Genomic DNA, 25,075 nt, shown 5'->3' on the forward strand with positions numbered 1-25,075 from the left:
GAATACATACCTTTCAATAATATCTCTTAATATCAATGGCCTCAATGCCCCAACCAAAAGACGTAGGTTCACATACTGGGTTAAAAAGCAGGATCCTTCAATTTGTTACCTCCAAGAAACCTACCTTTCTACAATGGATGGACACTCTCTTAGGGTGAAAGGTTGGAAAACTGTGTTCCAAGCAAATGGACCTAGAAAACAAGTAGGGGTTGCTATCCTGTTATCTGACAAGGTAGACTTTACTCCAACAGTAGTTAAGAAAGATAAGGAAGGTCACTTTATATATATTAAAGGCACACTGCAAAGGAGGGCACTACAATCCTAAACATATATGCACCTAACATGGGTGCCCCCACATTCATCAAACAAACACTATTAGAACTAAGATCACAGATAACACCAAACACAGTGGTAGAGGGTGACTTCAACACCCCACTCTCATCAATTGACAGGTCATCCTGGGAAATAATAAACAGAGAGGCATCTAAATGAGGTCATACAAGGAATGGACCTAACAGACATGTACAGGACATTTCATCCAAAAGCTGCAGAATATACATTCTTTTCAACAGCACAAGGAACATTCTCTAAAATAGACCATATATTAGGACACAAAGCAAATCTTAACAAATACAGGAAAATTGAATAATTCCTTGCATTCTATCTGACCACAATGGAATCAAACTACAAATCAATAGTAAGAAAAGCTATAGAGCATACACAAAATCATGGAAATTGAACAACACACTACTAAAATCTCTAGGACAAAATAAAGGCAGTCCTAAGAGGTAAATTTTGTATCTTTAAGTGCCTATATTAAGAAATTAGAAAGGTTGCAAGTATACGACCTAATGCTTCACCTTAAAGCCTTGGAAAAAGAAGAACAAGACACAATCAAAATGTATAGATGAACCAAAAATCAGTAGATGGGAAGAAATAATAAAGATTAGGGCAGAAATTAATGAAATAGAAACAAGAAAATTCAAGGAATCCAGGTAATAAAGAGTTGGTTCTTTGAAAGGATAAACAAGATTGATAAACCCTTAGCAAATCTGACCAAAAGAAAGAAGAGACACAAATTAATAAAATTAGAAATGAAAAAGGTAACATAACTACAGATACCAGAGAAATTTAAAAAAAAACGTAGAGACATGCAAAAAAAGCCTATAGTCCACTAAGTATGTAAATCTGAAAGAAATGGATGATTTCCTCGATTTACATGATCTACCTAAATTCAATCAAGATGAAATTAATCACTTAAATAGACCTATAACAAGCATGGAGATCCAAGCAGTTATCAAAAATCTCCCAACTAAAAAAAGCCCAGGATTCACTGCTGAATTTTAGTAGACCTTCAGGGAAGAGCTAACACCATTGCTTCTTAGGCTTTTCCAGGAAATAGAAAAAGAAGGAATCCTACCAAACTCCTATGAAGCCAGCATCACCCGGACACCAAAACCAGGCAAAGATAGAACAAAAAAAGAAAATTTCAAACCAATCTCCCTCATGTACATAGATGTAAAAATTTTCAACAAAATATTGGCAAACAGAATACATGAATATATCAGAAAGATCATTCACCCTGACCAAGTAGGCTTTATCCCAGAGATGCAGGGATGGTTCAACATATGCACATTGATAAATGTAATACATTATATAAATAGACTGAAGGACAAAAATCACATGATCATCTCATTAGACGCAGAGAAAGCATTTGACAAAATCCAACAAGCTTTTGACAAAATCCAACATCCCTTCATGATAAAAGTCCTATAGAGGGTGGGAATAGAAGGAACATATCTCAATGTAATAATGGCTATTTATCACAATGCTACAGCCGACATGTTACTAAATGGGGAAAAACTGGAAGCTTTTTCACTAAAATCAGGAACAAGACAAGGGTGTCCACTGTACCCACTTTTTTTTTTCTTTTGGTTTTTCAAGGTAGAGTCTCACTCTAGCCCAGGCTGACCTGGAATTCACTATGGAGTCTTAGGGTGGCCTTGAGCTCATGGCAATCCTCCTACCTCTGCCTCCCAAGTAATGGAATTAAAGGCATGTGCCACCACGCCTTTTATTTAACATGGTACTGAAAGTCTTAGCAATAGCAATAAGGCAAGAGACACTAATAAAAGGGATACAAATTGGAAAGGAAGAGATCAAGTTATTATTTCCAGATGACATGATTCTATGTATAAATGACCCTAAAGACTCTACCAGCAAAATGTTAGAGCTGATAAACACTTACAGCCATTTAGCAGGATACAAAACATATGCACAGAAATTAGTAGCCTTCCTATATGGTAACAACAAACACACAGAGGATGAAATCAGAGAATCACTCCCATTCACAATTGCATCAAAGAAAATAAAGTACCTTGGAATAAACCTAACCAAGGAAGTAAAGGATCTCTACAATGGAAACTATAGAGCCCTCAAGTGAGAAATTGCAGAAGATACTAGGAAATGGAAAAACATCCCTTGTTCCTGGATCAGAAGAATCAATATTGTGAAAATGGCAATATTACCAAAAGTAATCTATATATTTAATGCAATTCCCATCAAAATTCCAATGGCATTCTTCATGAATATGGAAAAAAAATCCAAAAATTCATTTGGAATCACAAAATACCTCAAATATCTAAAATAATATTGAGCAACAAAAATAAGGCTGGTGGTGTGACCATACTTGATTTTAACCTATATTACAGACCCATAGTAACAGAAACAGCTTGGTACTGGCACAAAAGCCAAAATTACTCACTGGAGAAAAGACAGCCTCTTCAGCAAATGTTGCTGGGAAAACTGGATATGTATCCGTAGAAGAATGAAAATAGATTCTTCTATCTCTCCATGTACAATAATTAAGTCCAAATGGATTAAAGACCTTAACATTAGATCTGAACTCTGAAACTGCTAGAGGAAAAAGTTGGGGAAACCCTTCAACATATTGGTCTTGGCAAAGACTTTCTGAATATAACCCCAATTGCCCAGGCAATAAAACCACAGATTAACCACTGGCACCTCATGAAATTACAAAGATTTTGTATCTGCAAAGGAGACTGTGAATAAAGCAAAGAGGCGACCTACAGAATGGGAAAAAATCTTTGCCAGATACATATCTGATAGAGGATTAATATCTAGGTTATACAAAGAACTCAAAAAATCAAATAATAAGAAATCAAACAAGCCAATTAAAAAATGGGCCATGAAGCTAAATAGAGAGTTCTCAAAAGGAGAAATATGGATGGTCTATAAGCTTCTAAAAAAATGTTCTTCATCCTTAGTCATCAGTGAAATGCAGATTAAAACTACCTTGCGATTCCGTATAACTCCTGTCAGATTGGCTACCATCATGAAAACAAATGATCATAAATGCTGGCGGGGATGTGGAAAAAGAGGAACCTTTCCACACTGTTGGTGGGAATGCAGTCTCATCCAGCCATTGTGGAAATCAGTGTGGAGGTTTCTAAGACAGTTAAACATTGACCTACCATATGACCCAGCTATAGCACTCCTAGGCATATATCCTAAGGACTCATCTCATTTCCTTAGAAGTGTGTGCTCAATCATGTTTATTGCCACTCAATTCATAATAGCTGGGAAATGGAACCAGCCTAGATGTCCCTCAACTGATGAGTGGATAATGAAGATATGGCATATTTATACAATGGAGTTCCACTCAGCAATAAAGAAAAATGAAATGAAATTTGCAGGACAATGGATGGATCTGGAAAGGATTATACTAAGTGAGGTAACCCAGGCCCAGAATGCCAAGCGCTGCATGTTCTGTCTCATGTGTGGATCCTTGCTACAGATGATTGGGCTTCTGTGTAAGAAGGAAAAAAACTCAAATGCAGAGGCCAGTAAGTTAAAAAAGAGATATAAAGGGAAGAGAAAGGAAGGGAGATGGGTACTTAATAAAATGGTATTGTATATATGTAAGTAGAAGAATAGATTAATGGGGCAGAAAAGGCCCCAAGTGAGGTCAGGAGAAAAGATTGAGTAAAGGAAAGGTGGAGTGAGGGGTAATCAAAATCTAAGAGGATATAAATAAATCATATGTAATCCTCCAGTTTTGGACAATGGAACACTCATGAGCCACAGACTGATGCTAGAAAATTTTCAATGCCAGTGATGGGATACCTTCCAGTGAGTTGTTGGTCAGGGAGGTCCCTGATGCCCCCAAAACATTATAGGCCATTGCTGAGATCCTTGGTTTCCCATCAGGAATAGATGTTAAGACTCTATTGCTAAAGATTCCATATACTTGGCCTGCAAGGCCACTGAGAAATCCTGCTGGAACTGAGTTGATAACATCCTCTATGTAGACCCACTGACACAAAAGTGGAAGGAGCTATTCTACATGTAGTTCAATGGGAGAAAGAGATAACCACCAATGAAGATACTCAACAGTGGACACTGCAAGTCTTATAATTGGCAGCCAGACCAAATGAGCCAATGGGTGTAATAGTGGCATGTCTATCATGGTAGAAACCAACTGCCCTCCAATTGGACTGGAAGCCCGCTCCATGGGAGGGAATACAACCCTGCTACTGAAAACTTAAAATGGGTAGTCATGAGCCGTAGGGATGTAACGTCTGCTGATGTCTGGATAAGTGTATATACTATGCTTATCAAACTGCCCAGTAAGCACTTCTCCATATTCATACCCCTATATCAATTCTACTCCCATTTTGGTTAGAGAATTTTCTCTTTTTAGATGGCAGTGACCTTGGGGCAACTCCGAAGGTATGATGGTTATGGAAAGAAGTGACTGGAGTACTGAGTAATATCTCCATCACACCTTCCAAGGCTCAGGGTCTAATGCGGAAGAGATGGCGGATAGAATGTAAGAGCCAAAGGAAGGGTAGGACTCCTTACAACAATTCTCCCTTCAGACATAAAATGGCCTGGATATCCATGACCTCAAAGTGCCTGACACTACTTACACAAGACCATCATAAGAGGAGGAAAAGATCATGACATCAAAATAAAAGAGAGACTGATTGAGAATGGGAGGGGATATGATAGAGAACGGAATTTCAAAGGGGAAAGTGTAGGGAGGGAGGACATTCCCATGGGATTTTTTTTTTATAATCATGGAAGATGTTAATAAAAATTGAGGAAAATAGAAGTAATTGAAGTGTTAATAGAAAACAGCATAGGAAAATAATTCCAGGAGAAGAAAGCTTCATTTGTGAATTCTACCAAACGCTTAAGAAGTAGATGTATTGCTTTGGAAACAACTTCCTTATTCCCCTTACCTGCTAGAGGTAAAAAAAAAAAAAAAAATCTTTCTTGGGTCTTTATAAAAAATAAAATAACATCATTCTTCTCAATCTCTGTTAAAATTTGGAAGAGACTGGAATACCTCTCAACTTACTTCATACAACCAGGATTACACTGACACCCAAGCCAGATAAAGACTCACAAGGAAAATACAGACCAATATCCTTTATGAGTATTGACATAATGATTCTTAACAAAAAAAAAAAATTCTTGCACATCTAGTCCAGGAGCATGTTAAGAGGTTATATACCATGATCTAGTGGTATCTGTCTGAGGAATGCAAGGATAGCTCAATGTTGTAACACAGTGATAGAATGGGAAGTACATGTGATCATCTCAGTTGGTGTAAAGTATTGATAACAACACAACACCCTTTCATGATTAAGAAAAAACATACCTAACCAACTAAGAATGGTAGGGAAATTTCTTACCCTGATTGGTGGAATTAATGAGAAATCTATATCTAATATGCTGAGTGGTGAAAACTTAAACTGTTTATGTATTAGGTACATAACAACGATACTCTCCTTTCCTGCTGCCATCCAACATTTCCTAGAAGTTCACACCAGAGCAATTAGTGAAGAGAAAAAGAAGTAAAGCCTCCCAAAGAAAAAAGTAAAGTTATGCTTATTCACAGATGTCAGATCTTTCACAATGTACCTATTTACACTAATGAACAAAACCTGAAAACATGAGTAGGATCAATGTGTAAGAAAATCAGTCATGTTTTTGTATATGAGTACACAACCATCCATAAAGGAAATGAAGAAAATGATTCTATGTTCAAAAGCATTGAAAATGTAAAATAAATGAATAAATTCAGGAGATGTAACACTCCATCACTGAAAACTACAAAGTATTTCTGAAAGAAGGTAGAGATGACACAAATAAATGGAAATATTTCCTGTGTTCACATACTGAAAGACTTGCTGTTGTTAAAATTACAATATTAGCAAAAGTCATGTAAAGATAAAAAATTCCCACTTCCAGAGAAGAGTTGCCTCCCAGTGAAATGTTGTTCAGACAGTTTACAGAGTCCCTAAAACAATTTTACCTATTGCGGTTCCTCTTGTTTGCCCACCAGACTAGACAGTAAGTCCCCATTGCTGAAGACACACATGCTTTGGTTGCGGAAAGTAAAGAAACCCCTGGAACTGAGCTGTATGTTTATTCCCTGCCAGCTAGCTTTTTTTATGCCAGAAGGTGCTATCCTGGGGGAAAACTTGAAGTTTTTTTCATCAAATAAAAGTAATAATAATAACAATCCACATAATGACAATAATCCCTGTAATCTGGGTTCTCCATGTATATGCATGGGGCACACACATCTGCATGCACTTGTACATATACTATGCATGTACTACATGATATACACACACATGCAAAAAATAGTAAATGAATTTTATCTAGATACTTTCAATTACTAAAAACTTTGAGACTCAACTTGTAACACTAAAGGTTCTTCCTCTGATTATATGACCTTAAAACATAAAAAAATATATGTTTTAAGATTCTAGCCTGGTGACACATGCCTGTAATCCCAGCACTTGCAAGGTTGAAGTAGGAGGGATGTGAGTTCAAACCTGATCTGCATACAAGACCTTGTCACCAACATGAAAACAAAACAAAACAAAATTTATTTAAAAAAATTTCCTGAACAACTAAGTCTAGTAATTTTGTAATGCTACAGTTTTATTAGTATTTGACTCTGCTAATAGATTATTGTTTCCAAACACTGGACAAAAATCATTATAGTTGTATGTATGTTCATATCCTAAAAATAAAATTTTAGATTTTGCCTTTTAGGATTTTTCAAGAAGAAAACATAGTATTGTGAAAAGAATATTGACAACCTGTCTGCCATTTTTTTTATTAAGGGATCTTAAGAAAGCCCTAATGCTGCTCTGTACTGCAACTTTTATATGCAGTGTCCTAACTACAGCTATGTGATTCTAGTTTGCATCTTGATTTGGACAAGCTGGCTACAAAGTGCATTTTTGAGTCAGCTGGAGAATTTTTTGATTAAATGAGATTAAAACTTTAATGAAATTGAATATGGAATTTATTGACTTTAAATTTTTTTGGTTTATTTTTATTTATTTATTTGAGAGTGACAGAGAATGAGGGAGAGAGAGAGAGAGAGAGAGAGAGAGAAAGAGAGAGAGAGAGAGAAAGAATGGGTGCACCAGGGCTTCCAGCCACTGCATATGAACTCCAGATGTGTGGGCCCCCTTGTGCATCTGGCTAACGTGGGTCCTGGGGAATCGAGCCTTGAACCAGGGTTCTTAGGCTTCACAGGCAAGCGTTTAACCACTAAGCCATCTTTCCAGCCCTTTATTGACTTTAAAAGCACATTCGCAAATATAGATAAATATATTCTCAGTTTACTTAAAGATTATGTGGATTTTAATATTTCTACATCATTTCATCTATATTTTCTATGAACAGATGTATAATATGTTTAATTTGTTCAATTATGCTATCTACTTGTCTTTAAGGTACCTGTAATGCTATGAATAGGCTAGACCAACTCAATGACATTTTAAGTCAGAACATATAACCTATCTATCAGGGCTGTTGATAAGGCACATATGCACTCCCAGGAATCAACCAGTTGTCAGCTTACTCAATTTAATTATTCCTAAGTATTAAGGGTCACTAGTAGATATGTTCTTTGTTCATGCATTTGATTTTCCATTTTTTAGAGGCATTCAGAAGTCCAGTATTTCGACATGGAACAGATAAGAATGGATTCAGCTTGGGTTTCAGTAAAAACATGCGACAAGTTTTTGGTGATGAGAAGAAGTACTGGTTGTTACCTATTTTCTCAAGGTACTTTATTATAAGGTTTTTCAGGTTTTATTTAAACTATTGAATGTAAGCAAACAAAGAGCACTTTGAGTTAAAGTATCTTCTTTCACAGCTGTGTTATTCATTCTGCCTAGTAGCTTCTAAAATATTGTTATATCAATGTATGTATCAGTTCATTCTACCCCCTAAACATAAATACTGTGTTAGAGCTCTTGTCTGATCTGTGCTTGGTTTACAACATGCTCTGTTGTCAGGCATTGGCATTTGCACAGGCTTCACTGTTGTTTTATTATAATTACAGTCTAGGTGATGGCTGCTCCTTTCCAACTTGCCTTGTCAACCAGGATGTCGAACAATCACCTACTCCTGCAGGACTGAATTCAGCAGCTAAAAAGTAATGTCATATTCTTTTCTGTTTTATTTTCAAATATTGTATTTTATTATGTGGTGTCTTGTAATTAAAACTTCCTTTGAAGAAAAACTTCAGGAATACAGGATAATTTACTACAGTGGTTTTTACTTGGAGTGAGAAAAGACACAGACTGGGGAGGGACATGTAGTATGTTTCAATTACAAGCACAAAATTCTGCTGACAGTTTTGAGGTTAGTAAAAGTGTCCATTGACTAAAATATATTATGAGGGTTTTTTGTTGTTTGTTTTTGGTTTTTGGTTTTCTGAGGCAGGGTTTCACTCTAGTCCAGGGTAACCTGGAATTCACTATATAATCTTAGGGTGGCCTTGAACTCATGGCCATCCTCCTACCTCTGCCCCCCAACTGCTGGGGTTAAAGGTGTGCACCACCACACCTGGCTTATTATGAGTTTTGAAATGTAGCACTTAGATAAATAATATAAGTCAAAATCAGCCCCAGAAAGCAGTCAGGGAAAACTCATATCTGACTCTGGCTTTCTTCTCTGTTAACTTTTATAAGGATTTGAGAAGGCTCCTTTAATTGGGCTTGTGGAAATCAAATGGACCCACAGATATTTGTTTAACAGCTGCAGCAGCAGTGTGACTATATCCTTCATTCTCTTTAAATGCCTCTGAACATTATATGAGACATTGTTCTTTTGCAGAAACAAAAAAAAAAGTAAGTCTTGAAAATTTACTCCCAAAAGACTTTTGCTCCAGCTTCATGTTTGTTTTGACCATAGTCTCTCAGGCAATGTAAACAACTGAAATTTAATTCTGACTTTGCAAATAATTGGCAAAATAATTTCTAAGTAGCTATATATGAGTTTTGGGGGGTTTGAAATATTAATTTTTATCCTTTCTGAGTCCTGCCATGAATTTTAAATGTGAGCCAATAACAAAAGCATAGCTAAAATATCACTGTTTATTAAATTTCAGAGGTCTGTTAGTTGCTGAAATTTCATATTCACAAGAGAGAGAGCTGTACCAGTATGCCCACTTGTCCATCAGACATTTGCCATTGATCATAGTGCTATTTCCTGTGAAGCCTGGAATGAGCCCAGAATCCTTTTCAAGGTCTGGTTCCTGGCAGTGATACCTAATTCATATTACTTTGTCAAAAGAAAGAACTCATTTGTCACTCTACCTTTATAGTGATCAAGCTATGGACCAGACTGTACTGCTTTGTGATGATGTCAACTGGACACATGTCATGAGACATTCAAAGGCACCTGAGTTATTTCCTGGGTCATGCTTTTGAGTTTTGGTTGGAAAACCATGCAGTCAAGATGCCAATGAGTTTTCTTATACGTCAGTGAAGAAGAGTTTAGTTCTAATATATTATTTAGGATAAGTTGTAAACTTTTGCAAAATTTACTAGTAGCTTGCATTAACATTTTTGACCCTTCAAATGTTTCTTGTAGTTTAAGTATTTGTAGGTCTTAAAGATAGTCTTCTCCTTCTGCTCACTGTACTAATAGATTTGGGGAAACCTTAGTTTTAGAACAGTTACCTATCCGAGGAATCTTAAGAAAGTGAAGTAGCCTCTCCAGACATCTCTTCTCTTTTCTTTGTTGAGACTACATTTGGATAGCTAAGGAGGATCTTAATTCAAGGCCAGCCCAGTCTGTAACAGCAAGTTCAAGACCAGCCTAACATACATAGAAAGACTCTGCATCAAAGTCAAAGGTTGGCAGATGTAGCTCAGTGATAGGGCTCTTGCCTAGCATGCTTGAGAAAAGCCATAGATAGACTCCTCAGCATTGCAAACACAAGCAAAATACATGTACAAACACAAATACATGTTCACACACAAAATCTGGATGTTTTCTTCTTTTTTTAAATTTTTTATTTATTTATTTGAGAGCGACTGACACAGAGAGAAAGATAGAAGGGGGGAGAGAGAGAGAGAATGGGTGCACCAGGGCTTCCAGCCTCTGCAAACAAACTCTAGATGCGTGCGCCCCCTTGTGCATCTGGCTAACGTGGGACCTGGGGAACCGAGCCACGAACCAGGGTACTTATGCTTCACAGGCAAGCACTTAACTGCTAAGCCATCTCTCCAGCTCCTGGATGTTTTCTACCACCAGCATGACTGCTCTCTTGTTCTAAGATAGCATGTCTTACATGGATCACTCAACAAAGTTCCTAACTGGTCTTCTTGGTTCCATTTTGCCCTGCTCAAGTCTTTTCCAGTGAGGATATAGACAGTTTGTGTCACTCTTATGCTTAGAATCTTCCATCCTCTCATCTTTTAAAAAACGAATAACTTGGTCAGGCATGGTGGCGCACGTCTTTAGTCCAGCATTCAGGAGGCAGAGGTTGGAGGATCGCTGAGAGTTTGAGGCCACTATGAGATTACATAGTTAATTCCAGGTCAGCCTGGATCAGAGTGAGACCCTACCTTAAAAGAACAATAAATAAATAAATAAACAAACAAACAAACTAAAAACTTACACCAGATCCTCAAAAAAAAAAAAATTGACATATCTCTGAAGATTCATCCTTCCACTTTCCAAAACACTATTTCATGGCTGGTTTATTAACTAGGTTCTAGTGCTATCTTCTTGTAAATTGAGCTACATATATAGGACCTCTATTCATTTTTTTAAAATTTGTTTTTATTTATTTATTAGAGAGAAAGGCAGATAGAGCGAATGGGCACACCAGTGCCTCCAGCCACTGGAAAGAACTCCAGACTCATGTGCCACCTTGTGCATTTGGCTTATGTGGGTCCTGGGGAGTCAAACCTGGGTTCTTTGGCTTTGAAGGCAAGTGTCTTAACTGCCAATCCATCTCTCCAGCTCAGGACCTCTCTTCTTAATTCATCAAAAAAATAAAACAACCTGTTTAGGTATAACTGTATTCAATCTCTCATTCAGACTGCTAGCAGGGAAATGTTTGCTTGTTGTATTGCAAATATTATGCAATTATTTGCTCCCTATTTTGTTTCTGAAATAAAAATAAATTTGTATATATAAAAATTACCTAATGAATATTTTTACCATGATTTCTATGACTATCTGATCCAGCCTTAGAGAAACCTCTCTGATTTCATTCTTTATAATTTTCCAATCATTCACAGTCTGCAGACACATCTTCTTGCTGTTCTTAAAATGTATCAAATATGTTCTTTAAATATTTATTATTTATTTTAAGAGAGAGATAGAGAGAAAGAAATAGTGGGAATGTGCTCACAAGGGGCTCTAGATGCACGTGTTCCCATGTGTTCCATCTGGCTTGCATAGTTCCTAGGTAATTGAACCTGGGTCCTTTGGCTTTGCAGGCAAACACCTTAACTGCTCTCAAATATGTTCTTGATTTAGTGCTGTCTACTTGCCAATTCTTGCTTTTGCTTAATGTGATTGCCAAAATGTATCTTTTTTTATTTTTATTTTTATTTTATTTTTTGAGACAGGGTCTCATCTAGCCTACACTGACCTCAAACTTGCTAAATAGCCAAGAATGACCCTGAACTCTTTAATCTCTAACCTTTACCTCCCCAGGGATTACACATATATACCATCATACTCGGGACACAAAAGATCATCCTTGGGGCTGGAGAGATGGCTTAACAGTTAAGGCATTTGCCTGTGAAGCCAAAGGACCCAGGTTCAATTCCCCAGGACCCACATTAGCCAGATGCACAAGGGGCATATGCATCTGAAGTTCATTTGCAGTGGCTGGGGGAGGCCCTGGTGTGCCCATTCTCTCTCTGTCAGTCTCTTTATCTCTCTCTGCTTGCAAATAAATAAATAAAAGTTATTTTTTAAAATAAAGATCATCCTTGATAAGCTGATGGAAAGTTGCAAACTTCTTCTATACTTCCCTTACGCTGTCTGTCTTTATTGTCATAGAACTTATTGTCACCTACTTAAGATACATTTAGTTTATTATTTTTATGTAACAATGAAATGTCCATTAATGCAGTGGCTTTGTTTACTAATATAATAAGTAACTAATAAAGATTACTTCACGGCTGAGCCTTTGCCATTTGTTAGAGTACTGTTAACAGTAACATATCTGCAGAGTTCCTCGAGCATTACCTAGTTAGTGTTCTGTGCTTTTTCTATAAGCCTTTTCTTGATGACTAAGGAGAAGTAAAGTTAAATGTGTAGCTTTATTTATGAGTGGTGTTGCAGTCAGGTTTGCATTGCTGGTAGACATCACCCAACCATGAACAGCTTCTGGGTAAAAGAGGTTTATTTTGACTTACAGGCTTGAGGGAAAGCTCCACGATGGCAGGGAAAACGATGACATGAGCAGAGGGTGGACATCAGCCCCTGGCCAACATAAGGTGGACCATAGCAACAGGAGAGTGTGCCAAACACTAGTAAGGGGACTGGCTATAACTCCCATAAGCCCGCCCCCAACAACATACTGACTCCAGGAGGCGTTAATTCCCAAATCTCCCTCAGCTGGGAACCTAACATTCAGAACACCTAAGTTTATGGGGACAAACCATCATGGGGGGGTCAGCGAGGGGGTGCAGCCTGTATTAGTTCTTGTCTTTAATATTTACCTCCAAAACTTTAATAAGTTGTAGTAAAGCTGAAATAATTAAGGTTATTCTAAAATTTTAGATGCAAAATCTTACTACATTCTTAAAATATAATGATTATATTCAACTGAAATATCTGAAATTATTCTACAAAGAATTTTAAGTAGGTTTTTTTTCTTTTGCACATTATTATAATTATTCTTTTAAGTTATTCTAAGAGTTTTTATGACAAGGAATTTCTCTAAGTGAAATATTATTTTATGTGTTATTCCATACCACCCAATATATTAATATGTACTAAGTATACTTAATTTTTTACATTTATATGTTAAGGGAAATTCTTCTTTTAAGACTCCTCACTTTCTCAAATTGTAAATCAGGTTGGTAAGACTTGATAATGTCAGATATTTTTAACGTTCCTGCAAGGTAGTGCTCCAACTTATTGTTTTAGTTTTCTACAAGGATCAGAGAAGTCTTTGTCAAAGACTACTTAGATGACTTTAGAATCACAGGCCCAAAATTGTTCTCTAGTTTTTTTCTCCCAGCTTCACCCTTTCATATTCTCATACCACTTATAGAATTAGTATTTTGTTTCATATAGTGCTTTAATCCTACTTTTAAACCAAACTTTTTATCACTGTCATCAATGATAAACTAGCATCACATGGCATCAATTAAATCAAACATAAAAAATAAACTTGATAATAAAGTACTGCTATTAAGTTTAAACTCATTTCCTTTCCCTGTTGTTGTCTGAGGATGATGACTATCTTCATATGAAAATGAAGATTTTCCAGATTTAGCACTTGACAGATGGGAAAGAGAATACTTTTCTCATGGAGAATCAGGGTCATTGAAGGCCTTGTGCTTGTATTCTTCAGGTTATCTGGGGTACCTTCTACGAACATCATGTACTGCAAGTGGTTTGAGTTTCATAGTATTGTGAAATACTCACAGTGTTGAGGTTAACTTGTGATCATGATTGTTATTTTCCAGTCATGAAAACCATCCATTTCCTGCAAAGCCTTTGAGAGAGTCCCAGAGCCATCTTCTCACCGATTCTCAGTCTTGGACAGATAATAGCACAAACCTGGGAAAAGGCAAAGCTGGTAACACTAGACTTGTCTATTTTTTATATGCTTTATTTTTAAAAGGTAAAAGTGGTGAAAAAGTCCATTGTTTGGATTTTTTTTTTTTTTTTTTTTTGGTTTTTCAAGGTAGGGTCTCACTCTAGCCCAGGCTGACCTGGAATTCACTATGTGGTCTCAGGCTAGCCTCGAACTCATGGCAATCCTCCTACCTCTGCCTCCCGAGTGCTCGTATTAAAGGCACACATCACCATGCCTCGCCCTATGGAATTTTTTAAATTGTATTAAGTAGAAACTTTGTATGTACACATCATGTGTTAGTGCCATTTTCCTCCTCCCTGCCCCCATTCCACTGAGGCCTCTCTTCAGTGGGATTGCTGGTATTTTGTGTTTAACTTTGGTGTTAGACTCCATCACAAATTTGGGATTATTTTCAATGAATTTCTCTTTGATTGATTAATATTTGTTAGTAGTAAATTATCACTTTGCAAAAAAGCCCTCTACATAGATTTCCCCATGTTAAAGAACCAAATCTTTACCACAGTGTTACAAAATGATAGAAATTAAATCAAAATATGAAGCATAAAACTTAAAAATGAAATAAACTAAGAGGTTTAGAAAATATATGCTTGAAAGCGTCTTAATATAGTTTTATCTTTTAAGATTTTGATCCAATTTCAAAATGTCTGTTTTTACATATTTATATAATTCAGCTGCTGTGCCTGTATCTCATTCACATTTCCCTTGTTACTATAGATAATTTTTCTATTTTTTGAAAAATACTTATTTATTTGAGAGAGAGAAAGAGGCAGAGAGAGTGAGAGAGAGAGAGGATGGGCGTGTCAGGACCTACAGCCACTGCAAATGAACTCCAGGTGCATGTGCCACCTTGTGCATCTGGATTATTTGTGTGTGCTGAGGAATCAAATCTGGGTCTTTAGGCTTCACAGGCAAGCACTTTAACTACTAAGCCATTTCTCCAGCCCAAGTCTTCAGTTTTGAGTCTTAGTCTAAGCCCTCTGATATGATCCTCATTGTTTAAGGATTATAATTTTGTCTTACTTTCAAACATGCTATTTCACTTTCTAGTCTGTGGAAATGATAAGTCATCACCTAGATAATAATTGGTGGGGGTTTTTTTGTTTTGTTTTTTTGGTTTTTTTTTTTTTTTTTTAGCTCATTGAACATCATTTTCCTTAGGGAAAAAAATGATATGTATTTCAGGGGTCAGTTTCTGTAGGATGACAAGGAAGTCTTTCTTTCAGAAGGGATTTGTATTTCATCCTATAGTGCACATTAATATATGGCTAATTTCTTAAGGTTTTTTTTAAGACATAGTGTCATGTAGCTCAGGGTGGCTTGTAACTTGCTATGTAGCCAAGGATGACCTTCTTATCTACCTTCTAAGTGCTAAGATTATAGATGTGCACCACATATCCTGTTTTATGAGGTACTGGGGATCAAACCCAGAGCCTTGTGCATATTAAGCAAGTACTCATCCTGAGGCTTGATTTCTTATTTTTTTTTAATGTGTTGTTAATTATTTGGCAGTTCCATCAACTTTAATGTTGTTTTGGTGGCTAAGTTGAGTAGCACAAATTTAAGAGATGATGTAGACGAAGGATGGAATACTTGAAGAGGCTGAGATGAGAAATGGCTTAATGATTGGTTTGATTAGGATGAGATAAGTAGACAAGAAATTAGTTTCCAGCTAGACTTATCATTCATTATTTTGTTTCCCTGCTTTCTTGCATGTGTAGCTATATTTTCAATGTTTTTTCAGTGTTTCTGATACTGATAGTGATTAATACTACATAGCATATGGATGTGTATATGTATACATACACACATATACATGCATAAATGTATATGTATGTATTTCTATAAATCATACAAGTCATATTACAAATATCCACACAAGCTACCTTTGCACATATTCTGGGGATTTGTTTTTAGGTAAATAAACATGTCTCTGCCTATGTATTCAAAACAATCAAAAATCTTAACTTTTGTTCTTTCTGTAAGGTATGGCCAATCCTGCATTAACTATGGAGAATGAGACTTAACTCTTCAAGCAAAATAAATGTACACTGTTATAAAGTAAGATGTTTCACTTTTATTGTTACATTTTTTGTTTTTAAAAGCTTGCCAATGTCAAAAGTTTAATACTTTCAATATTTTCAATATTTATTTTTGATTGACACAGCAATCATCTTATTTGACCTGTAGTATATTGATCATGCTAGAGTATCCAGACATGGACCTAGTTTCAGTATTAGCCAGTATCATTTCAACTGAATAAACTATGGAAATAATTTAGTTAAAAAAAAACATTACTGTAATGGTGTATTTAATGGGAAGGATGGATCCTAAAATATTTAACTTTATGTGAAAATTATATTGTCACTTTATAGGAACAAACAATATATCATTTTTATTTTATCTATCATCTAGGATTATGGCTATCATGCCCTTGACCATTTCTTAACAGCAACTCACTGGGCTGATTCTGTCTTGTCAGTACAAGTCACTGCATTCTCGTTTTTGGTCACAGCAGGATCTCATCATGTGTCATCTTTAAAATAATAAATGTTCTAAATAATTTTCTTTAAATTATAATTTCTTTGAATATATGTCATTCTAAATCAGTTTCCTTAAAATGTAATCTATTTATAAACCTGAAGTCATTGTACACCTACATACAAAGCTACATACAATAAGGAGTCTCTTTGGAATAAATCCTAAAACAATTTAATAAACAAATCAACTATATGCCCTATTAGAAGAAACACAATATAAGTCAGGTATGGTGCAACATTCCTATAGGTCCAGCAGTCAGGAGGCAGACAGAAGGATTACCATAAATTCGAGGCCAGCCTGGTTTACATAGCAAGTTCCTGGTCAGCCAGTGCTGCACAGCAGTAACCTGTCTCAAAAAAAAAAGCATAAATAAGAGTACAGACAATATAATGAGCCTGAACATTAAAGTTACTAACATAAGTTAACTTAACAAATTGCAATCTAAGCCAGGCGTGGTAGCACACACCTTTAATTCCAGCACTCGGGAGGCAGAAGGAGGAGGATCACTGTGAGTTTGAGGCCACCCTGAGACTACATAGTGAATTCCAGGTCAGCCTGGACTAGAGTAAAAAACCCTTTCTCAAAAACAACAACAACAACAACAACAAATTGCAATCTAGTATGCTGAAGTTTAAAGAAAATAAAGTATTAGAATTCAAAATAAATTCATTTGTGTCAAGGTATTTTATGGGCATCATATTTTTTAGTTTTTTGGTTTTGATGGACAGCCATGTAATTCAGACAATTTATAGATTTAGTAATTTGCCAGTTGACTAGTGTTTTGACTTTGGGAAGCCTGTGATGAACTCAGACTGCACATACCATAGATCAGACTGTGATTCTATAGTTAGAACAGTGAAAAAGTAATCTTCTCCATTTCATTAAGTAGCAGAGTTATTATTACATTTCCAGAAATGATCCTAGGAATGGAACTGTGTGCTCACAAATATGAGTCACTAGTTACTACTGTAAATAAAATATTTTACAAATTTCATGAGAAATTTTTTTCAGAATTCACAATCATTAATTATGATGGCCATTGCTATATATTTTTTCTGTATATTAACAAGCAGCTAGCTACACATTCTAATAATTTCACATAGACCAGTGTTGCATTTGTCAGTTACTGTCTCTAGCAAAGAGATGATAGATCGTAAATTCTCAATAGATATTTGTTAAAGAAAGAATTAAACAAGATTTAAATTTAAACTCATAGGTACTGGGGAGATGGCTTAGTGGTTAAAGAAGCTTCTTCCCAGCCACTCATGTAAAGCCAGATGGGTGTTTGTTTGTAGTGAAAGAGAGGCTGGTGCACACACATGCCTGCGCACGCACACACACACACACACACACACACACACACACACACACTTTAAAAACTCTTGGAAGCCCGGTGTGGTGGCACACGCCTTTAGTCCCAGCACTCGGGAGGCATAGGTAGGAGGATCACCGTGAGTTCGAGGCCACCCTGAGACTCCATAGTGAATTCTAGGTCAGCCTGGGCCAGAGACCATACTTCAAAAAACTTAAAAAAAAAAAAAAAAATCCTAAAGGACCTAGGCTTGATTCCCCATGACCAGGCCAGATGCACAAGGCAGCACATACATCGGGAGGTCATTTGCAGCAGCTGAAAGCCCTGGTGTGCCCATTCTGTCCTCTTTCTCTCAAGTAAATAAAATAAGTAAATAAACCGGGATAGAGAGATGGCTTAGTGGTTAAGTGCTTGCCTGTGAAGCCTAAGAATCCCGGTTCGAGGCTTGGTTCCCCAGGACCCACGTTAGCCAGATACACAAGAGGGTATGCATCTGGAGTTCGTTTGCAGTGGCTGGAGGCCCTGGCATGCCCATTCTCGCTCTTTCTCTCTATCTGCCTCTTTCTCTCTCTGTCTGTTGCTCTCAAATAAATAAATAAAAATAAACAAAAAAATTTTTTTAAAGTAAATAAACCAGAGCTTGATTTTATTACATTTGAATATATGATGGTTAGTAGTCACAATAACCAAATGGCAGCATGAAACACTGACATAGACCTAATAAGTTTACCAAGTGATTTTCTGATACAATATTTTTCATTTAGGTGATATCACTATTTAAACTGAGTATTCCCTAAGGTAGTACTAAGTATTATATTAAAAAATAATTTTCTTGCATTATGTCTCAGATTTGCAATTTATTTAATGCACTCTTATTGAATGATATCTAATGTTGAGGGACCTAATTTATATGACCAAATGATAGCTTCATTTTTCTTACCCTTGTGAAATGGCTTTTGGAACTATGCTGGTGATTGAACTAAGAGGCAAACATTATTCTGTACCATTCAGCTATATTCCCAGCCTGATCTGTGGCTTCTTAAAATTATTAAAAATAATTAGAATTATTTTTATTTCAGTATAATTTACAGATACTTATATCTGTATATAAATATATGTTTCTAAACATGTTATAATGCTAAAAAGATTAATTTTAGCAAATGTAACCTTCCATATCATAAAATAAAAATATAAGACTATTGTGTAATTATGATATGAACTTTTTCCTCTAATTGTTTTTGCCACACCTAAACTCCAATTGGCCTTAGATAAATGAAGAGCATGTGTACAGAACTAACAAGATGAAAAGATGTCACTGAAATTGTGGTCCCAAGGCAGCATTAGCATCTCCTTAAAGTATGGTAGAGTTGCAGAACCTTGGTCCTTACCCTAGACTTATAGAACCAGAATCTGCAGTACAATTATTTTAATAAGATCCTTTCTTGTATATGTACATGAAAGTCTTTGAAGCGCTAATCTAGAGTTCTTTATTCAAGAGCACATCTACTGAGCCTTGTAGCTTAGAAAGCAGTACTACATCGAATGAGTTGCTTATGGTTTTTATTAATATATGTTTAACACAATGATTTCATAGTTTTGTTTGCTTCCTTTTAAGGTGTCAAATTCTGTATAATGGTGGAAGAGTCTTCCCACAAGAAAGGACCAAATGTCCCTATGTGCAGATATTGTTTTCTTCAGTGCTGGGAATGAAACCCAGGCCAAGCACTCTACCTCGGGCCATGTCCTCAGCTATGGGAATGAAGGTTGTTAAGGAGTTCTCACCAAGCTCATACATAAAGCAGAGCACTTCTTTGATCCTATATACAAATTGTTGTAGAAAACACCAATTCCTATTAATTATTAAGAGCAATGATGGCTTAGGAATTAAAGGGGAACAATCTTCTACCCAAAATAAGAATAAATTCATGAACAGTTTTCACCCCAAAACTTAGATTGTACAAAATATTATAATAATTCCATTAACAAATTGATATTGATTCAGAAAAACATTAAAAATTAAAAATTAAAAAGATATCAATTCACATATTTGTGAAAATTATGGATAGTCTTCAAGAAGGAAAAGGTAAAAATATGGAGTTTCTTAGTGTTCCTTCTGGTGTAAACCTGGGTTTAGATTGAGAGAATAGTACTATGGATAGGGCAAATGACCCACCATTGAAAATCATCATTCATTTTTGCCAGGCTTTCCTTCTATTTCTAGCCTGTGTCCCATACTAGATAATAAGAATGAACATTGAAGCTTGAGCTTGGTTGACTTGAAAATTTTTGTTAGAACTAATACAATAGTTTGACAAAATATACTGGAAATATATTTTTTATCTCCTCTAATTTTAAATTGTGAAGAATTTATGCTAATAATTATGGAGATGGGTTGATGTCTTTCTATTGTTGGCTTGGCTTTTGTAAAATATTTTTAGATTATTTCTCCTATTGAATATGGTGAAAATATTGCTTAAGGATTCCTGATAGAACAATGGATTTTTCCTCTAATGGTAGCTAGCTCTATTATTTCTATGTCCTCTCATCAAAAGTATGATAGCTAACTTATATTTTTTTCTCACAAACTGATTAAATTATGCAAATAATTTAAAAAGTCATATGCTTTTAGAAATTTAGTTCACTAAGAACTAAGTGGTGTGATGTTTGGAAATTTAGTTTAAGCTAAACTAAAATGATGTGTCTGTCCATGCCAAATGTTTGTCTTCAGTATTTCGAAGCTCTTGTGCCTTGTATGCGCTAGTTTAAAAAAAAAAAAAAAAAGTATCTTTAAAAAAAATACATCTGGGGATAAGTTTTGTCAATGTCAACAATTAGAATAAATGGTTGACTTAGATTGGTACTGATTTTGAGAATTTAAGGCAGTTAATCTTTTAAAAAGTAATTAATTACAAAAATTCAATATAACTTGAGTTATATGGCCAGGAAATAATGGAGTAAATGATCCTTATAATAAATTACTCATCCTTGCTTGCTGATACATGTGTGCAAAGAGAGAGAATGAGAATGTGCTAATTTTGTATTAATTTTGTTGTCTATAGAAGACCAGTGTCAGCCAAGTCCACTCATAGTTATTTAAGTGGAATTCTGTAAATAAGATGACAATCTTCACTTTTTTTAAAGCTAGGGAGTTTAATGTGACAATCTGCTTCAAGAAATCTCAGAGGATGTGATAAATTTTTCCTTTTTACTTTCGAACATGTTTTGGCCATGAATCATTACCTGAAGTGCCGGACTTAAACCTGCAGCTCCTGCTAGGTCTCAACAGCATTCTTATGTTAAGAATTATGCAGCCTGGTTTTCTGAAAGCACAGTACTGCTGCAGCTGTTTTCCTGGACAGGAGTCGGTTAGGTATTTCCTCTTATCAAAATGGAAGCTAAGGAAGAAGTGGGGACAGATTTTACCTTTTGCAATGCTATTTCTCCAGCTCTTTTATTTAGTTATTTAAAATCAATACACATTTGAATCAGACTTAAAAAAGTTAAAAAATTATTGTTTTAATTGATCCCTTTATGTTTTTATATAGTGATTAACCTTTAAAGTTATTTTTGTCATTGTCTTTCATTATTATAGAGGGTTTTTAATATTTTGAGGTAACTAGATATCTCATTAGACATACACACTACTATTTTGCCTGAGTAAACAAAGCACCAAATAAATATATCTACATTTTATGTATATTTAAAAAATTACCTTAGAACATTTTACCTTTTACTTTAAAAAATGTAATGACTTAATTCAAATTTGAAGATAAAAACTGTCCTGATTGTCCTTTCAACTGATAATTTCCACTTTTCCTGTTTTTGGAGCTTTGACTATATAGGTACCAACATTTAAGAAACTTCTCATTCAAAAATATTTAGCCAGTGTTTCACTTATATAAACTATTTGATATTATGTAGAAGAGGATTTTGTCTGAAAACATGCATGTGAACACAGTGGGAATGCATTCAAGGAAGTACACACTCAGGAACTTGCTCCTGATACATCCTCATAGAGTGGTAGTTTTCATTAGTTGTCTAGATGAAATTCCATATACACTAACAATAAAACTCTTATAAGGTATGCTTTTTACAATACTCTACCAAAACTATTATTGGCAAAAAAAATTCATGTCTACAAATTACTCATGATATGCCTTTGGGGAGGCAGTAAGATGATGAAGAATTACTTGTTAACAGGTAAATAGTGAGGACAATTATAAGTCAGCTGCAAAACCCAAGTGTGTTGTAATCAGTAAGTATTTGTATAAAATATGTCATGTGTTTGAAAAAAAAGCCAAATCTACCTTCACTATGGACATCAAATGCAAAGAATCTAGTAATATAGTTTATAAATTGGGCTGCCATTATGATTCATATTTTAAGAAAATATGAAATATTTCTCCATTATACTATACAAAACTAACAAATTTTTTTCTATTGTTGAAAACTATGTAATAAACTTGCTGGGCTAATTCTGGAGTCATATTGTATATTTGGAATGTACTTATAAAAGTGGTGATTTTGACACCTCTATGAGTTTTCTTTCCAAGCTATGAATATACATACAAACCAGGAAAGCAACTTACATTGTAAACCATGATGGTTTTATCCCATACAGTCTTCTCCCCACCTACCCGTATACATGTAATGATATACCAGTGTGTGTTTGTCCAAAGTGATGTATTTCAACTGTAAGTTTCTCACAAATAGTCTCCATGTAAGACCCCGTGGAAACTTGTTCTTCCTAGGTAGAAATGAGCTGGCTTAATTGTAGGTGTTTTAGCAGTCTACTATCCTTCAATATTTGGCTAATTCCACAAGAAAGAGAACTATGTTATATACCTTAAATATTTGTAATTCTTTCTAAAGATAACATCAGAAGTTTTTAACCGTGTCTTGAGAAAAGTTCATAGCTGTTTTTTTTTAAGTTTTAGTAGTTTAATAATTTCACATCATCAAATAGATTTAATAAATGGCTAATTAAGTATTTCACATTTGAGCAATCTATCTATTAGATTTTCTTCATAATTTATTACCAAATTTCATTGTAGAGCACTAGAAATTGTTACAATAGTGCAAACCCTGCTTTTCCTGTGGGTCCAGATATGAACAAGTACTTCGCAGAATAGCTCCATGTAGCAGGAGGCTCTAAAGTAGGTTATCTGTGGTTTCCTACCCAAAACTCCTCTTGAAATGTAAGTAGAGAAGGCTTGACCATGGTAGAGCGTGGTTAAATAACAGCTCAATCTCTATACCAGTAAAAAATTCATGTATGATAGATAACCTGAGCAATAGCAAAATAAGCATTTCTTTCTGCATAAAGGTGAAAGCAAGAGTAAAACTGACGAGTTATTCTTGTCCATAGCTGACATTTCACTGTTGCTGTATTGCAATTGTGAGGTGGCTTCTTAGACAATATGGAAGTTGGCTTATTTCTACTAGAATGAAACCACAAGGAAACTTTTAGTAAGTGATTTAAAGATATGGCTTAAGCTATGTAAAGGAGTTTCCACATTGCTTAGATAGTTCAGAATATGTGAAAGCAAACTGTGATTTATATTGTGTCATACAAAAGGTTTAGGAGTATGTACATAGTTACTAGTATAAGACATTTACTAATACTAGTTTCTGTTTGACATATAAAGGTGCTTAATTGAAATTGAGGGGGGAAAATCCCCATAACACTTCCAAGCAGAATGATGTTGATACTGAATTAAAGACCTGACATCAACCCTGGAAAGCTGCAGCTCTTAGCTTTTATTCAGTTAGCAAAGCAAATTTCTTGTCGAACTTTTGGTTGTGTCATTTTTCTGCTCATATGTATGGCTCCTTAATGTGTACTCTTAGAAACTTAATTAGCCTAATAAAACATTTGTGTAAAAGCTGAATATTTATAAAAACTTAATTACACACTGCGCTTGGAATAACCAGTACATGTGTTAAAGTACTTTTAAATAAATACATTGGACAGGAGGTAGAGAATATGGATGGAATTAAGTGGCCATAAAGAATCAAACTATGGAAAGCTTATGTGGAACTCAAGAATGACTTTCTGTTTACTCTCTCCAAATGGGCATTGCAGTGACATACAGTATCTGCCATCAATAAGCAGTGTTAATTCTTGGTTCAAAAACATGCAAACAGAAGATACTATGAAAATATGTCCCTATCAAAACCATTTATGACCTATGACAGTTATGATGTAAAATATGAAGTGTTTATGGGTTCTTCAAACTGAAACTTTTAATTTGGAAACCAAACTCAGTCTGAAAGTAAGGGTATTAGGTAGGTATTCTTATCTTTTGGGGGAAATAGGAAGCAGTAAATTTCCTCTTTTGAGACCAGTCACCAAATGCCTGCATGCAGCAAGGATAGTACCAACTAGGTTATCTTCACAATGAAAAGTTTGAAGAAAGGCAACATGATTCATTTAACAACAAACTATGAACATGAAGCAATAAATATTTTTATAAGAAAGAACCTGTTTACTTTAAGTACTGTTTACTTTAATTAGCTAGTGCTAAAGAAAACTATTTAACACAAATCAGAACCAATGAAAACCATCAGTGCGAATGTGCATGAAAGTTCTCTTATAATTTAGGCTAACTCTTAATTTAAAAATTTCTTTTGAAAGCCTGAAATGAATTCTGCTGGGTTGGATGACTCATATATGGGCCTACATTTCTACAATATCTATATAGATAAGGACTTGAAAGACATCATTGTTACATACAGACAACACTCTCAGGTTAAACTGTACCCTCAAAATGCAAATAGCACTTGTGAAATAAATGTAATTCAAATTAACTACATTCAGGAGTAATAATTCAATTGTCTTTTCAGCTTAATGAATTATAAACTCTAACTCAAGAATCCTGTGTTGACCTGAATAAGGTGAGATACATTTGTTAGTTATTGCATGTGAAACTACCAATGGGCTTCATGTCTTGATTTGGGCCCTAGTTTTCTTCAGTGGAGTAGTATATGCAGGAGCATGCTTGAGGCTTGATAGGTTAAATAAAACATCAGTACATTATTCTGGAACATACATTAAGAAGGAAAAGATTTTCACTGAA

The 25,075-nt window shown here is 35.3% G+C and overlaps 1 protein-coding gene across 2 annotated transcripts in view; it reads left to right on the forward strand.

The window, feature by feature from the left end:
* Zdhhc2 (zinc finger DHHC-type palmitoyltransferase 2) overlaps nucleotides 1-20,800 on the forward strand; it is a 94,058-nt gene extending 73,258 nt beyond the window's left edge. For both annotated transcript variants that reach the window (XM_045155128.1, XM_045155133.1), the window contains 5 exons: nucleotides 7,998-8,124; nucleotides 8,405-8,497; nucleotides 14,013-14,125; nucleotides 16,130-16,204; nucleotides 19,612-20,800. In XM_045155128.1, the coding sequence (XP_045011063.1) occupies nucleotides 7,998-8,124; nucleotides 8,405-8,497; nucleotides 14,013-14,125; nucleotides 16,130-16,170 (374 nt within the window). In that variant the 3' untranslated portion in view covers nucleotides 16,171-16,204; nucleotides 19,612-20,800. The remainder of the gene's footprint in view (nucleotides 1-7,997; nucleotides 8,125-8,404; nucleotides 8,498-14,012; nucleotides 14,126-16,129; nucleotides 16,205-19,611) is intronic.
* The last annotated feature ends 4,275 nt before the right edge of the window (nucleotides 20,801-25,075 follow it).

The sequence above is a fragment of the Jaculus jaculus genome, chromosome 1 (genome assembly GCF_020740685.1).
Source record: "Jaculus jaculus isolate mJacJac1 chromosome 1, mJacJac1.mat.Y.cur, whole genome shotgun sequence".
Taxonomy (NCBI): domain Eukaryota; kingdom Metazoa; phylum Chordata; class Mammalia; order Rodentia; family Dipodidae; genus Jaculus; species Jaculus jaculus.